The sequence below is a fragment of the Cyphellophora attinorum genome (assembly GCF_001299255.1).
Source record: "Cyphellophora attinorum strain CBS 131958 chromosome Unknown Contig36, whole genome shotgun sequence".
NCBI classification, from domain to species: domain Eukaryota; kingdom Fungi; phylum Ascomycota; class Eurotiomycetes; order Chaetothyriales; family Cyphellophoraceae; genus Cyphellophora; species Cyphellophora attinorum.
Genome location: NW_017253264.1, coordinates 241,654 through 255,345, shown reverse-complemented (window position 1 = coordinate 255,345; position 13,692 = coordinate 241,654). Strand labels below are relative to the sequence as shown.

Genomic DNA, 13,692 nt, shown 5'->3' with positions numbered 1-13,692 from the left:
TGAGTCAGAACGTGAGCGGCTCTCCGTCCTGAACATGGCAAAAGCTCTTCCCGAGAGGCTCCGATCACGAGATGGAGTTCAAAGCCTGGCCAGATTCAGGCATCCACTGCATCCAAGAGATGCCTTCAAGCGATCGTGGCGTCAAGAAATGCGGCATCGCAATACGCGGCATGGGCGCATCAGGCGACACGGAGCAGCTCCATACCACTGCTACGGCTGAAGTTAGCAAGGAAGTACTGTGCGCACTACTTCACTGCCTCGCAGAAGAGTCATCGTCATAACAGGCGACCCTGCAGCGGCCCGTCCAGGCGGGCGTATATTCTCGCTTATCGGCCCCAGCCATGACTCTGGGGCCGTCTTCGGTGCGACACCTTCTTAGCCGCATAGTTGCCCACCTATAATTGGGTACAGCGTATCTCGATTACTTCACTAGGCAAACGGCGGCGCATGATGGGTTGATGGACCGAGACGGCGATCTAGTATGCCTGTCGAGCAGCCTAATTCGGTCAAATGATCGAACAATGTGAGGGCAATCACTTTCAGGGCGACATCGCGAAGTGGACCTCTGGATCAAATGCAGTTCTCGTTGCGTCGATGTGGACGCCTTGAGGTACTGATTGATTAGGCAACAATAGCAAACTGGAAGTAGGCGATCTCTAGGCCGACAATGGCATGATGATGCGCAGGCATGCCGATTGGAGCGCAAAGAGAGTGTGAGAGAGCGGACTTTGCATTCAGAGACGACGACCCGCAGCTCAACAAGACGGTCAACGACGATGACTGCCTTTCGCGATCGCCGAGTGCAGGCTAGTTACCAACAGGTTGCCTTGTAAGTTCTAAGAGAGCATGCTACATACGAGCAGGCTGAGCCCCAAGCAGCAGCTCGCTACCGCAGATGTGTGGCTTGTACGCGGACGACGAGGAGTTCCGTAACATCGGACTACGAACTACCCGCGTCATAGCCTCCAATTCACGTACCTACCTGTTCCGCTTCGAACATGCTGACCAGCAGTGCGTCCGGGCATACCAAACAACGCGATACCGAAAATCCCGGTCAATTCCTCTCAAACTCGTGTAGGAAAGCTGCACACAACACAGGAAGCTCACAGGATCGCATGTTGCCAGGTACGGCTATGTCGGACTCAAGAGTTCAACCGGTCTTCGTAAGGTTAGGGGAAGCTGTCCAGCCAGCCCGCAGTCTCCATGTCCGTGCATTGTGACGGCTCCGGTCATGAGGGGCGAGAGCGACACAGGTCAGTGTAGCTGGGCCAAAACACGCCCAGTAGACCGTCAAGATTCCAAGCTCGCACTCCCCGAAGACAAGTGTCGTGTAGCTGTACGATTGTGGTCCTTCCACGAACGGACAATGTCAGAGTCTTTGTGGCATCGGATGCACACACACACAGACCATTACCTGACGTGGCCTGCAGGTGTTCAGTACCGAAACTCTCACGATTGCTCGCAACCCAAAACGACAAAGTTGCTGCGGCTTTCGCGCGAGAGGTATTACTGTTGAGGAATTCTTACTGATGATCAGTCATACTAGATCAAACTGTCCAGCCCGCCGCTGTACGGCCGGATATGCATCGACGATCAGGCACAGACCTGCAGAATGCCGATCCAGAGATTCAATGCCGTGCATGTGTGCTGACGCTAAAGCGCGAGGCTCGCTGTCGATATCGTTCCGAGCTGCCGGAGGTTGGGAGTAATGTGCGGCCAACGACCAGATCACCAGGCCAAGTGCATTCAAATCATTTGGCACATACGGTAGTCACCATGTGATCAACAGCCTTGCGATGATGAGCGATCTTTGAAAAGGGATAGTGGTCGATGGATTCCAAAGGTCACAAAATTATGTTCGCAACTTCACGTAACCGACCTCAGGCCGCTTTAGAAGTGTGAAGTCAAGCCACACGTTATGACCCATACGCGTAAAGTGCGGAAGGATGGAAGAAGCCGAGCATCGACGATTTTCAGACGTATCGTACCGAGATCGCGCTCCGTAGAAATTAAGATAACAATTGGTCCTTGCCGGGTAAGCGCAGCGTAGTCGCTCCGTGCACCTAAGGGGAAGACCGAGGGGCATCAGGTAAGCATGAGCGAGTAAGCTAGAGTTGGTAGATGGTCTTACGCAGCGTTCAGCCTCAGGTACAGACAAGCTAGCTGTGTTGCCCAGAATTAGTCGAGCAATGACAGTCTTTGTTCGAGCTGAACTCGCGACCTCTCCGGGGCGATACGGGCGAAAAGAGTATTCTGAGACGGACTTTAGGCGGGCCAAGTTGGTGAACAAACGATGGACTCTCGCTGCGCGCTGCTCGAATGTGGTAGCGGCTTCGTACCGTAACGCTTACCCAACGGCAATTTGGCTCGATAGTTCGCAAAGGTTAGCTTGCTGTGATGACAATTGCTGCGCACGTATGGAATGGAAGAAGGGAAGGTCCAAGTTCAGCAAGCGGGGCGGGATTTTTGAGGAAGCCCGGGACGGTCTGCATACCTATCAGTAATTACAGCTCGACTCGGTACCCGACGAGCCTGAGGAACGTCCAGCTTAAGTCAGCAAGCACATATGGCATTTGCAAACATCGGTATCAATGGCCGATAGCTTTCGGCTGAGGAAATGTGGTAATAGCGGTAACTCGCTCGCCGATGACGCCCGAATGAAAGAGCAGCATGCGGCATGCCACGTTTCCGGTATGCAGGGTCGATTGCGGGATTTGAGTGGGCTTGTAGTGGGGATGATGCCGCAAGTGGCTTGAGATTTAGCCTCACTGGCGCCAGATCTCCCAGACTGGTGGAGAGGTCCACCGAGGTTTGTTCTTGATGTGAGATGTTGAATGATACTGCTTCTGGTGATTGCTCAATTCGACTCTGGCATCTGTCAGCCAAAGGCTGGAATTTGAGAGCATTTGAAGTCGCTCACCGTTCGAAGCGCAGAAATCAACGCAGGAGAGAAGAGCGATGCTTACACAAGGGAAGGTGTGAGCGAGATCTTGAAGCGAGCTGGACGACGTCATCCCCAGTCTTGGCGATCTCAACTTGCGCAGGAGCGCTCCGTGACAATGTCAAATACTATGGAACGGGTGGGCAACGATGGATCAGCGAAAAGGAAATAGCAGGTCATCTCATCAATGTTCACACAAAGGATGTTGTGCAGATGCTCAGATTTTGTGCATCGAACCGAACTCACAGTACTGTTCGTACATTCTATGGTGAAGTAATCAAGAGTGATGCATGCTTCCCTCCATAATTCCCAGTCCTTCCGAAATGCATGGCCTGGCCGCATGCTTCTATTGTGGTGCTTTTTGGTATCCACGACTGAAATGCTGATTCCGCCTGCCCATTCTCCCGCTGTCGAACACCCGCGCTGAAAGGCAATCATTCTGTCGTAAAATGCTTGAAAGTGACGTCAATAGCTCATTCCTTTTGAGACTTGCGCTTCTGCTTTCCCACCCAGTTCACGTCCGGATGAACGACCCGCATATGTCGTGTCAAAGCGTCATTTCGGGAGAAGTCTTCTCCTCAACGCACAGATGACATCGCACCTTGATCTTGCGACCATTGTGGATCGTATCTTCGTGTCGTGTCAAATCATAGGGTCTAGAGAATATTGAGTTACAGGGCTTGCCTGTTGATGGATTGATGCGATCACATCGATGTGGACCGGCCTGTGAGTTCCGCAGCGCCAAGTTCGCAGAAGCGGTAGCGGCAGACTGGGGTGAAACTTGTCGATGGCCCTCGCGTTTGTGCTTCTGTAGCTTGGCAGGCGTCTCGAACCTCTCGGAGCATCCATGATAAGTGCATGAATATGTGCCTGACTCGCTGGTTGTGTCTGCTGGCCTTTGAATCGGTTGTCGCTCAATGCGCGATTGCTGGCTTGATGACGCTGATGGTCCCTCTTCATTGGTAGATTCCATCGATATCAGGTGAGCGGGAAATTCCGGAGTAGAATCCGGGATACTGTCCCGGCTCTGCTGGCTGACGAATGGGTATTGCTGAGGGATTTGCACCGATGGCTCGGCATTGAAACTCGGAGTGTAGTAATTCGACAAATTCGATGGGTTTCTTCGCGACTGCGAGCCATATTGATTTTGGAAGAGTGGCGCAGCAGACTCATCGATATCGTGCTCGTCCAGCATCAGTTCTTTCGGCGATACCGAAGTACGCGTCTTCTGTAGAGTTGTCGGCTGCGTGACTGCCTGTCTGCCTGGCACGACATATGGCGAATTCTGTCGGAATGGAGATTGTCCTCGCGGATTTGATGTCGGAGAGCTCATGTGATCTTGTGTCGCTGCCTGCAACCGACCCGCCATAGTCGTCTGCCTGTGGTCTGGGTTTAACCTTGGCATAGGCTGTGTCTGAAAGGTAAATTGATCTGGAAACACCTCCTGCAGTGATTGCTGGTATGCCACGGTGGGTTGGTAGCCTAGATCCATCTGTAAGTATCGCGCCATTTCTTCGTCGCTCGAGTCAATCTCACCATAGACTTGCTTCTCGTCATAATCCGTCTCGTAGTTGGTATGTGGTGTTGCTGGAGAGTTGTGACTCATGGTCGATAATGATTGTGGTGCTGACAGATTGTCTGCTCCTGATGATGGTATCCTCCTCATGTCCATCGCTCTGTAATTCTGGTTGTACATGTTTGGTAGTTCTGATGGCAGCGACTTTGCGCTGTGAGGTGTGTAGTCAAACTCGTAGTGTGTAGGAAATGTTGAATCTGACGTGGCGATGTGTGGATATAAGGTGTTGTGGCTCAACGGTGAAGGCGGCCCTCCCGCTGAGGCGATACTCGAGTCCGAGGACAATCGCTTATGCTGTAAATTTTTGGGTAATGCGCTCAGATATGCATTATCATTCCATCCACCCGCCATGTACGGTGCTGTCGCCAACATTGGTTTTTGCTGTTGTGGCGGACTTGGATGGTGAATGCGCACTGATGGACTGGTGTTGTAGTTTGCTTGCATCAAGATGTGGGATGAGAGGCAAATTCGAGGTGTGTATATAGTCGAGGTTCAAAGGGATTGGTAATTATTTGAATAGGGCTGGAGGAAGACAGTGGTAGTACGCAGAAGGCATAAGGCTCTGTGGCAAAATAAAAGAGCGGGACCAGGTGATATAAGGAGGTAGTCTTCGCCGACACAGGGTCGGAAGTCGGGCTAATAGGACGATATTCGTACAAAACTGCTTCGGGAATAAGACAACGAGAAAAGTAGCAGAGTGTTGAGCATAATTGAGGGAAAAGGAAGCATGATGCGTGAGCAGTCTCCTCGGCTGCGAGAATTAGTCGAGCAGGGCTTGATGACGTTTGAACCCTGTCCTCGTTGAATTCCGCGCACGGACCAAAAGCGATTCGTATTTCAGTTTCTTGGTCTTGCGTCCTGCCGCTTTTACCGAGCTCAGCCACAGCCTCGATGCCCACTCAGCATTGAATGTGGCTAGAAAGGCCAAGAATCTTCCACCGGCCTACGACGCTCTTTGGTCATATGACCGTAGATCTTCCCAGCTGGACAGGCCACGTATGGCTTTGTCCATTCCCGTCTGTAGCCGATATGAGACCATGTCTCGTAGTGATTGTTGATCCTTTGTTATTGTCCTGTGAGACGGCTGCTCGAATCGCGGCAACGTGCATGGCCGCTGTAATCTTCGAGGCTGCTGTAGCATTCACGAAATGCAAGGCTGTCATAGCCGGGCAGCCGCGGGCAACGCCAAAACCTTCTAGAAGGAGTTGTGAGACGGTAGAATCTTGCCATGGCCAATCGCAAATGCAGACGGTGGACTCCGTTGCTGAGATGGCGCTTTGCCCCAAGCGGCAGGTCGTACCCGGGCCTGGAACAAAATGCATCTGGTCGAAATTTTCACCATCATCGGTTGGGCCGGGGAAGATGTGCTTCTTTGCTGCCACGTGTGGTTCTGTGGGACTGTGTCGCTGTGAGTCAAGCCACAGAGAGTAGCCACAATGTATTTTTGCAATGCTTCTGTTTGCGGGGACGCTGTCGGGAAGGCTGAGCTGACAGGCCAGTACAGCTGAAATGATGGATGGCAGCAAACGCTATGCGTTTAGGTAGTGCTTTGCGACAGTTGGTACCTTGTGACTGATCAGATGGTTGCAACAGACAACTAGCTGCCTCACTCCACGGAGCTGTCGATATATGCCCAGCTGTCTCATGTTGATGGCTGTGATGTTCAGCTGTCCTCCGCGTGGTGGTTGCAGACGCAGGAGCCGAGAGATCTGTCTGCCTTTGTCCATAGCCATGGCTGCATACAACTCTGGCATCACTCGTTTCGGCGCATCACAGCTTACAGGCTTGTATAGAAACAGCTCTGCTCGATGCTTGGCGTTGACTGTCGATTCGCTGGTTGGTCAGCACTGGGAATCGGCGAAATGCGTACGGCGACCGACATGCAAGGTTGGTGGTCTCAAGCGCACTCCCAACTGCCACCAAGTAATATCATTTGTGATGGTGTTGTAACCACAAGGTCGTGCCAGCGAGACGCCTGTCGCTTACCCTGACGGCGCCCTCCCTGGCCAGCAAGTCCGCGACAAGCCTTTGATACAGACTGACGCTCAAGTGAGGATCCTCCAAAACCGCCGACTCAACCATCGATCTAATCTCAGACCCGCAGTGCCCTCCCTGGCCCGGAAAACGGTCAGCAAAATGGGAAAAACGCCCAGTACTTGTACTCATAATCTGGCGAAGTGTGTAGTTCTGGAGAATCCACAAGGTCTGCTGTGGACGCAGTCATCCGGCTTCGTATGATCACGTGATCGCTGCATTGCACCTTGGTCGACCATGAGAGACACTGGCGCGGGCGGAGCAGCCTTCCCGTTGTACTTGGGCTTGTAGCTGTGTTTGCGGGTGGCACTCAATCAATTGAAGGTCATCACATGGCTGAGGGTCTGGGTGTTGTGCTTGCAGTGCTCGTTCTATGGAATAGAATATAAATGCAATTCGGCTTCGCTCAGACTCCAAATGTCGACTCAGTGAGGCAACGCAGGAGGACCAAAAGGCGAATCGATTGATGTTGATCATTGAGATGTCTGACGGCGAAGGCTTGCTACTGACAGTGCCACTATGGTCTTCCCATGCCCGAGACGCCCATCATACATGCTGCTATCCAGTGTCCTATGGAGTTCTCCTGGTACTCCTCCGAGTCGCTGTGCAGCCTCTGACATACACCACCCAAACTTTGCTTCATGCCGTTCCCAAGACTGTATCTTGCCTTATCAGTCCATCACCTTTCCGCTGTCCATAATCCAATCCATCACCATACCAGTCCGCCAGCTGCCTTTCGCACCAACACACAGTCTTCCTGGACGCCTCAAGCTCTCGTTATTGCATTCTACCCCCGAGGTCTCGTACCTCACAGAAGATACACGATGCCATCTCTCACATCAATCCGAAATTCCGAGACCATTTCTTGAAGCAGGGCGTCAGTCTCTTCGCGAGTAAACTGCTGCGCTTGGTTTCCGATCGCGTTGATCGCATTGTGTACATCGTCGACAGATGCATCCGAGTTCGACTCATCGAATACCTCGTAGGGATGATGACTGATGAGTCGAACCGTCTGCGGAAGGCATTGAAGCGACTCCGATCGACCTGCGGCGGCGCCTCTGATGTGCCAACGCCTGAGCTGCGCCGAGATCCGCCAGTCTGCATTGATCGACGTGTGTTGCGACGCGACGCGGGGGTTGGAGAGCCACCTCGAGCAAGTTCAGGTCCTCCACTGACTCCAAGTGATACAGTGGTATCGGCACCAGCACCGGTGAGTGATGTGTCTCCACTGCTTTCAGGCTCAGCGGGCTCGGAGACAGCGGTCATGAAGGTAGTATCGTCGCCAGCATCCTCCATGAGACTATCGTCGCCAGCATCCGCGGTAAGACCATGGTCGCCAACCAGGGACAAGTGCCCGGCATCTTGTCCGCTAGACGGAACTGTCGCACCGCTAGCGCCAGCAGCGCCAGCAGTACTTGCAGTAGCCGTTGAGGGCTTCGAAGCAGAAGAAGTTTTCGAGGCTCCCGAAGTGCGCCTGCTACCGCCGGGGGGCGGCCAATTCTCAAGGCTCCTTCCAGCCGATTTCTGCTGATAACAACCATTGCAAAGATATCCGCCCTGACCATCTGCGCGATATCGTGAAGCTCCAGAAATCGCACAGTTTTTGTTTGAGCATACCTTGGCCGCACGTGTCGTAGCCGGGCCTATTCGATCCGCGAGTGACCTACCCCGCTTGGCCCATTCGTGACAAGCATTACAATGAAGGCCGCCCTGACCATCTTCATGCCATATCGTGGTCTTAGTAGAAGCGCACGGTGGGTTCGAGCACACTTTGCGATTGCCCTTGCTTCTTCCCGTGGCCGGAGGCTTGGAGGTGAAAGAGGGGACAGGCGGTGCCGGAAGATTCTGTGCAGAAGGCAGTGGCTTGTCAACTGGTGGTGCGGGAGCTGGCCGAGGTGGCGGCGTCTTTTCGGGAGATCGAGGGCGTCCAGATGGTTTCGTAAGCTGCTGAGTATTTGCCCGTGTTGGACTGACTCCACGGAGAAGACTATGTGATGCTGTGGGCTTTGATGACTTCGCAATGGTCGCAAGTGTTGGTGCGGCCCAGTTCGGCTTCTGATTGAAGCGCGCCTTGGCTTCGTCGAAGGTTGATGGCTTTTGAGGGCCCTTGCTGGACGGAGCATTTGGCTTTGGGGGTGGAGGTGGCGGAGGCATTGTTTCATCTGGCCAGTAGTCGGCGCAGGCTGTTTCCCAAGGCGTTCCCCAACAGCGTTATAGATGTTCTCCGCGTCGTCGAACGGAAGCGTCTTGAGAACCATCTTGAAGAAGTCGAACAGGTCCACGTCATGTTCACCTCGATCCACAGATTTGATCAGCGACTGCAAATCGTCCTTGCTCATCCTATTAGGGAAGGGAGGCGCTGCGGAGGCAGATATGTGAGGCTGTGAAGCAATGGGTTCTGGCGACATCTTAGAACGTAGCTTGTAAGCGAGCACTACGGGAAACACGTCTGGCTCCTCAAGGTGATCGGTCAAGTCGACATATTCGGGCACAGCAGCAAGGTCATCGAACTTGACGAATTGGCCTGTTGAAGAGTCCAAGGTAGCCGCAACAAAATGATACAAATCCCCGACAACCTGGGAGAAAACAGCCACAAGTTCGTAGGAATCGGTAGAAGCTGGTGGTAGTGTGACATCGACTGCAGACGAGGACGGGAGTTTGTCGTAGGCTGTGATTGAGGCAGCATTGATAGTCAGCAAGTTGTCGACCTTTGACCAGTGAATGCGTTTGACAGGATCATCCCAGGTCGTCAGATCGGCATTAGGCGGGCGGTCGAGCCGAAGAAGAAGGATTTCCGGAAGCTTTGTTACGGCTCTCAACGCTGGAACTGCGTGGTCTGAACCGCAGCGTCTGCATGCATTGACATCCTCTGGTGGCGTCTTGGCCCAGAAGCTGATCAAAGCCTGGAGATCTACACGATCACTGCGAGCCTCCCACTTCAGCACCAGGCCGGGCTCATTGTGGAAAGTGCGTTTGTAGTGGCCACAACTTGGACGACCGGGCTCCTCGACGAATTGTAGGTAGAGTAGGTCGACAAGGTCAGAAGTACGCCCAAAGTTCTCCCAAGTGCGTCTGTCATGCGCCGCATCCTCTTGTAAAGTCTGAGGCTGTTCCTCACCAGCATTGCGCCGGCTTTGTGCAGCGACAGCAGCGTTGTAGATCTCTTGTGGTGTGAGCAATGAGTGAGTGTCAGAGTCCGATCGATCGAATGCAACCACCAATCTGTCGATAAGCCAATACAAGAAGTCAGTCGCGGCTTCGATCCGGTCACCGTGTAATTGATGCTTTGGCAACCGTACTTGGTTGCATGCCTGTATCGAGCCGGAAGTCATTTGGTACTCGCGTGGTGAGTTGTGATCAGTGGCGGCCGCATCCAGTTCATCGAACACGATGCTTAGGTGGTGCATGAACCACTCATGATCCGAAACCGGGTCTTCGCCATACGCCATCAGTTCTTCTCTCAAGCGCCCGGTCTCGGGACGGCATTGGAGGCTTCCTCTCAACAAAGCTCGTACCGGCGCCAGGCTGTAGAGCACTTGAATTCCAACAGACCACCAACACGAATTTCCCATACGAGCAAGATTGGCGCGGCCGATGGCAGTACTTGTGGCGATCGTTGATGGAGTAGCGGATGCAGCCTTCAGGGACTGAGGCTGCTTCGTGGCTGCAGGGAGAGATCGCCGGCTTTTAGAACTTCCTGCCGGAGGGTTTGGCGTATCCTGGATTGGTCTGAACAGTCCATCTTTACCTTTCTTCACAGTGAACTTTCGCTTTGACCCCGGCGCAGCAGGTTTTGGCCCCTGAACATTGCCCACAGCGATCAGCTTCAGATCCGTTTCAGCGTCTTCGTCATCGAGGACAAAATGCTCGTCCGCGGGAGCAGGCAGAATGGTAAGCTCGTCAAGCAGGATGGGCTCCTTGAAGATAATTTTGCCAGGCTTCAGTACTTCTGTGCTGAGCTGAGGACCAAGGATACACCTCGGGCGGTCGAATTGTTCCTCGATCAGGTGTGTGACGGTGGCTGGGTAACTGTACCGACACCCGTTCTTTCCCTGTGTCTCAACTTCCATGCCAGAGAGCTTATACTTCCAGCTTTCTGGACCATGTGAGGTCGGCCATGTCTTTTCGTAGCCTGTACGCATCTGCGTTCCTGGGTCCTTGTGGCCGAAAGACACATCGAGTGGCGAACCCACGTTCAGGGTGAATGGCAGCCGCCAGGAATCTGCACAAGGACTTCTGAAAGGGGGAAAAGATGGATCATCCAGATGTTGGCGTACGAGCCGCATGTATTGCTGGGCCCACTCGAAGATGAGAAGCTCCACTGGAAGAGTTGGGCGAAGCTCAGGTTCATTCGCATGCTTTGCGGCATATAACCGATCACAAGCGGTCCACAGTCGGTCTTTTCGTTCGTACATGAATGTCATGAAGTCATACGGCGTCCAATGATGAACGACTGTGTACTCGCTGGCAAAGAAAGGGACGTTGATACCAGCACTAGCGTCGAACCGTAGCCAGTGCCGTCGCAGTTCCGGCGTGTTGAGACCATTGAGCTGTGCGATTTCAGTCACTCCTTGAATGATGTAGTCCCACTTCTCTGGACGCCAGTATGGACAGCCATCGTCCGTAGGTCTAAGACCCAATGTGGCCCAGAGTCGCTGCGGCGGAACATGTATAGTATCGAGTCGTTCTCCAGTGCGGAAGCAGCGCTTGACCTCGTCATAATTTGGCTGAACGTCGTTACCGACCTTAAAACACTGTTGGCTACGATTCAGCAACGTTTCCATGCTGTTGACGTAGATGTTGCGCAAGATCGCGATGCCAGACTGATACTCGGCTGCGTCCAGACCGTTGCGGAGCTGATAGACAGCAACGAAGATGACCACAGCATGATGCTTTTTGTAAGCATTTGCTGGGAAAGAGCATACGGACAAGTTGCCAAGGGTGTGATACCCGGTGACGGTCTTATCGCCCTTAGTTGTCTTGTGGATTGGATCGATGGCGTCGAGTCCAGGCGCGAATAGATGAAGCGCGTAACCACGGAAATCTTCGACAAGGGCTGATTCATCAGCATCGTCGAGTACCTGGCTGAAGTATGCATCGTAACGCTTGCTGGTACTTGGATGGCCATCCTCGTCGATCACCACGGTGTACTCCATTTCCTTCAAAGCCTTCACAACAAGCGCTTGGAGGTCGGCCTTGGTCGGTTCCTCTCCATAGTGGCTGGCTTCGATCTTGAACGAGCGATATAATCGATTCATGAGTCGAGTCTCGCCTTGTCGGGAAGGATCTGGAGGCAGGAGCTCAGATACTGCAGTGGCGTCGTCCAATTTGTCCAAACAAGACTTGCAAATATCGTGCTCAAGCCCATCGACGGTCACCATGTCAGCACACAGCTTTGCATGACGACAACCCAGCAGGCACACATGCCAGGAATTGCTCTTGTCATCATGCTCGCACGGTACGGCATCAGGAGGTGGCGCACCGTTGCGTATGGCAGCATTTTGCTCATCACATTTGATAGCTCCGGCCCTCCAGATCTTGTATGGATCTGCCGACACCATGCAACTTTCGAGCATTGCTGCGAGAGGTGTGCTCCAGTATCTCACATCATGAGACCGAATGTAAAGAACCGGCAGGCTGCCTGTGCAATCCTTGCTCACGTTGCTACCAGGTGACAGTACGGACAAGTAGTTGCATTCGGCTGCTTGTCTGGGACCATACCAAAGCGGAAAACCGTGATAGGGGCCAAACTCGATGTCGTTCTTTCCATGGCGCGCCTTCCGAGCTTCCTTCAGGTAGGGCATTTGGAAGCGAAGCACTCGTTCCTTGCAGGTGAACCGCGTGCCGATGAAGCCCGTGAACGTCGCAACGATGACTTTTGCCAGGTCCTGGGCACGCAGAATTGCCGGATCATTGAGGCGCTTCTTGTCGAGAGGTTGATATGTAGATCTGCCTTCTTTCTTCTTAGTTCGTTCGACCCATTCATATTCCGGAGGCACCGAGATAGGGATGTCTCGAAGTGTTCCAGGATCCACAACAAAATTCATGCTCCAAACTTCAGGCTTCTCTTGATTGCTAGTATCAATGCCATATACTTTGCCTTCGATGAAAATGTCTGAATGTCGCTTGTTTGGAGGTCTCGCATGTGGTAGGACTCGCTCTGGCCGAATCTGTGGAACAAGCTTGTGCGCTAAGCGTTTTGCAATGGACACTACCCAGAGAACATCGTCGGCACCGAGCTCGCCCAGACGGCATGGCAGATGTTCGAGGATTTGCACAAGAATGGGTCTGAAGGCATCGACGTGAGGTTGTGGCATCTTACCAACATGTACCTGATGAACTTCATCCTTGCTGGCACCATCTGTGCGGAAGGAGAGCATGCCGGTAGTTGCGCGAAAGGAAGTGGTGATCTTGCGAAGCGGTGTCTTCTTTAGGAGCTCTTCGACTGTTGCGCCCGCAACAATGCTACTACCGAGGCCAGGATGAATCGTCTTGATCTTTGCGGCCTCAAAGCGAACTAGATTCCGGCCTCTGGCGTGTTGCATCTCGGGCGAAATCCAATCAAGTTCGCCAAGGTCACCGAAGGTGTTGTCGGGAGGCTTGCGATCATCTGAAGGTAGAGACTGCGCTGGGGCGGACTCGATGTGAGGTAGTTCTTTCATGGCGTGGGCAGCATCGAAAGCCGTGGCCTCGGGATCCTCCTCGTCGTCCGGAGCGACAAAGAGATCGTCCTCGTCATCATCACCATCGTGGGCTACTCCGACATCGAGTGGGATTGATGCCTCCTCGTCGAGCTCCATGGCTTCTAGTGCCGAGTCGTATTGTTCGCTGCCCGAGGAGAACCCTGCCTCGCCTGGAGAGAAATCATCATCGTCAGACGGCATTCTGTCAAGTATCGATGACTAAGAGACCATTGGCGACCTAGCCAACAATTAGTACAAACAGGATGACGCTCGACTTGGACTTACTGAGGTATGCTACTGGGATGAAGGTTGCTCTTGAGGCTCTCAGACTGCGCTTGAACTTGTCGCTGAAGCAGCTCAGACTGCAATCGAACTTGTCGCAAGACTACCTCAGACTGCAGTTGAGCAACTCGACCGACTCTGTAAGCAAGGCGAACAACCACGAAATCTGGCCTTCG

General features: G+C 53.2%; 2 protein-coding genes across 2 annotated transcripts; both read right to left on the bottom strand.

Moving 5' to 3' along the window:
• Nucleotides 1–3,488: 3,488 nt before the first annotated feature.
• AB675_11176 (Transcriptional regulator RPN4) lies at nt 3,489–4,868 on the bottom strand (the record flags this gene model as incomplete). The annotated part of the gene is made up of 1 exon (XM_018140000.1): nt 3,489–4,868. One exon carries the CDS (start codon nt 4,866–4,868, stop codon nt 3,489–3,491), a length of 1,380 nt encoding a protein of 459 aa, XP_017995808.1.
• A 2,517-nt stretch (nt 4,869–7,385) lies between these two features.
• AB675_11175 (uncharacterized protein) lies at nt 7,386–13,435 on the bottom strand (the record flags this gene model as incomplete). The annotated part of the gene is made up of 3 exons (XM_018139999.1): nt 7,386–8,678; nt 8,759–10,375; nt 10,499–13,435. The coding sequence occupies 3 exons, from the start codon at nt 13,433–13,435 to the stop codon at nt 7,386–7,388; spliced, it is 5,847 nt and encodes a 1,948-aa protein (XP_017995769.1).
• Nucleotides 13,436–13,692: the final 257 nt, after the last annotated feature.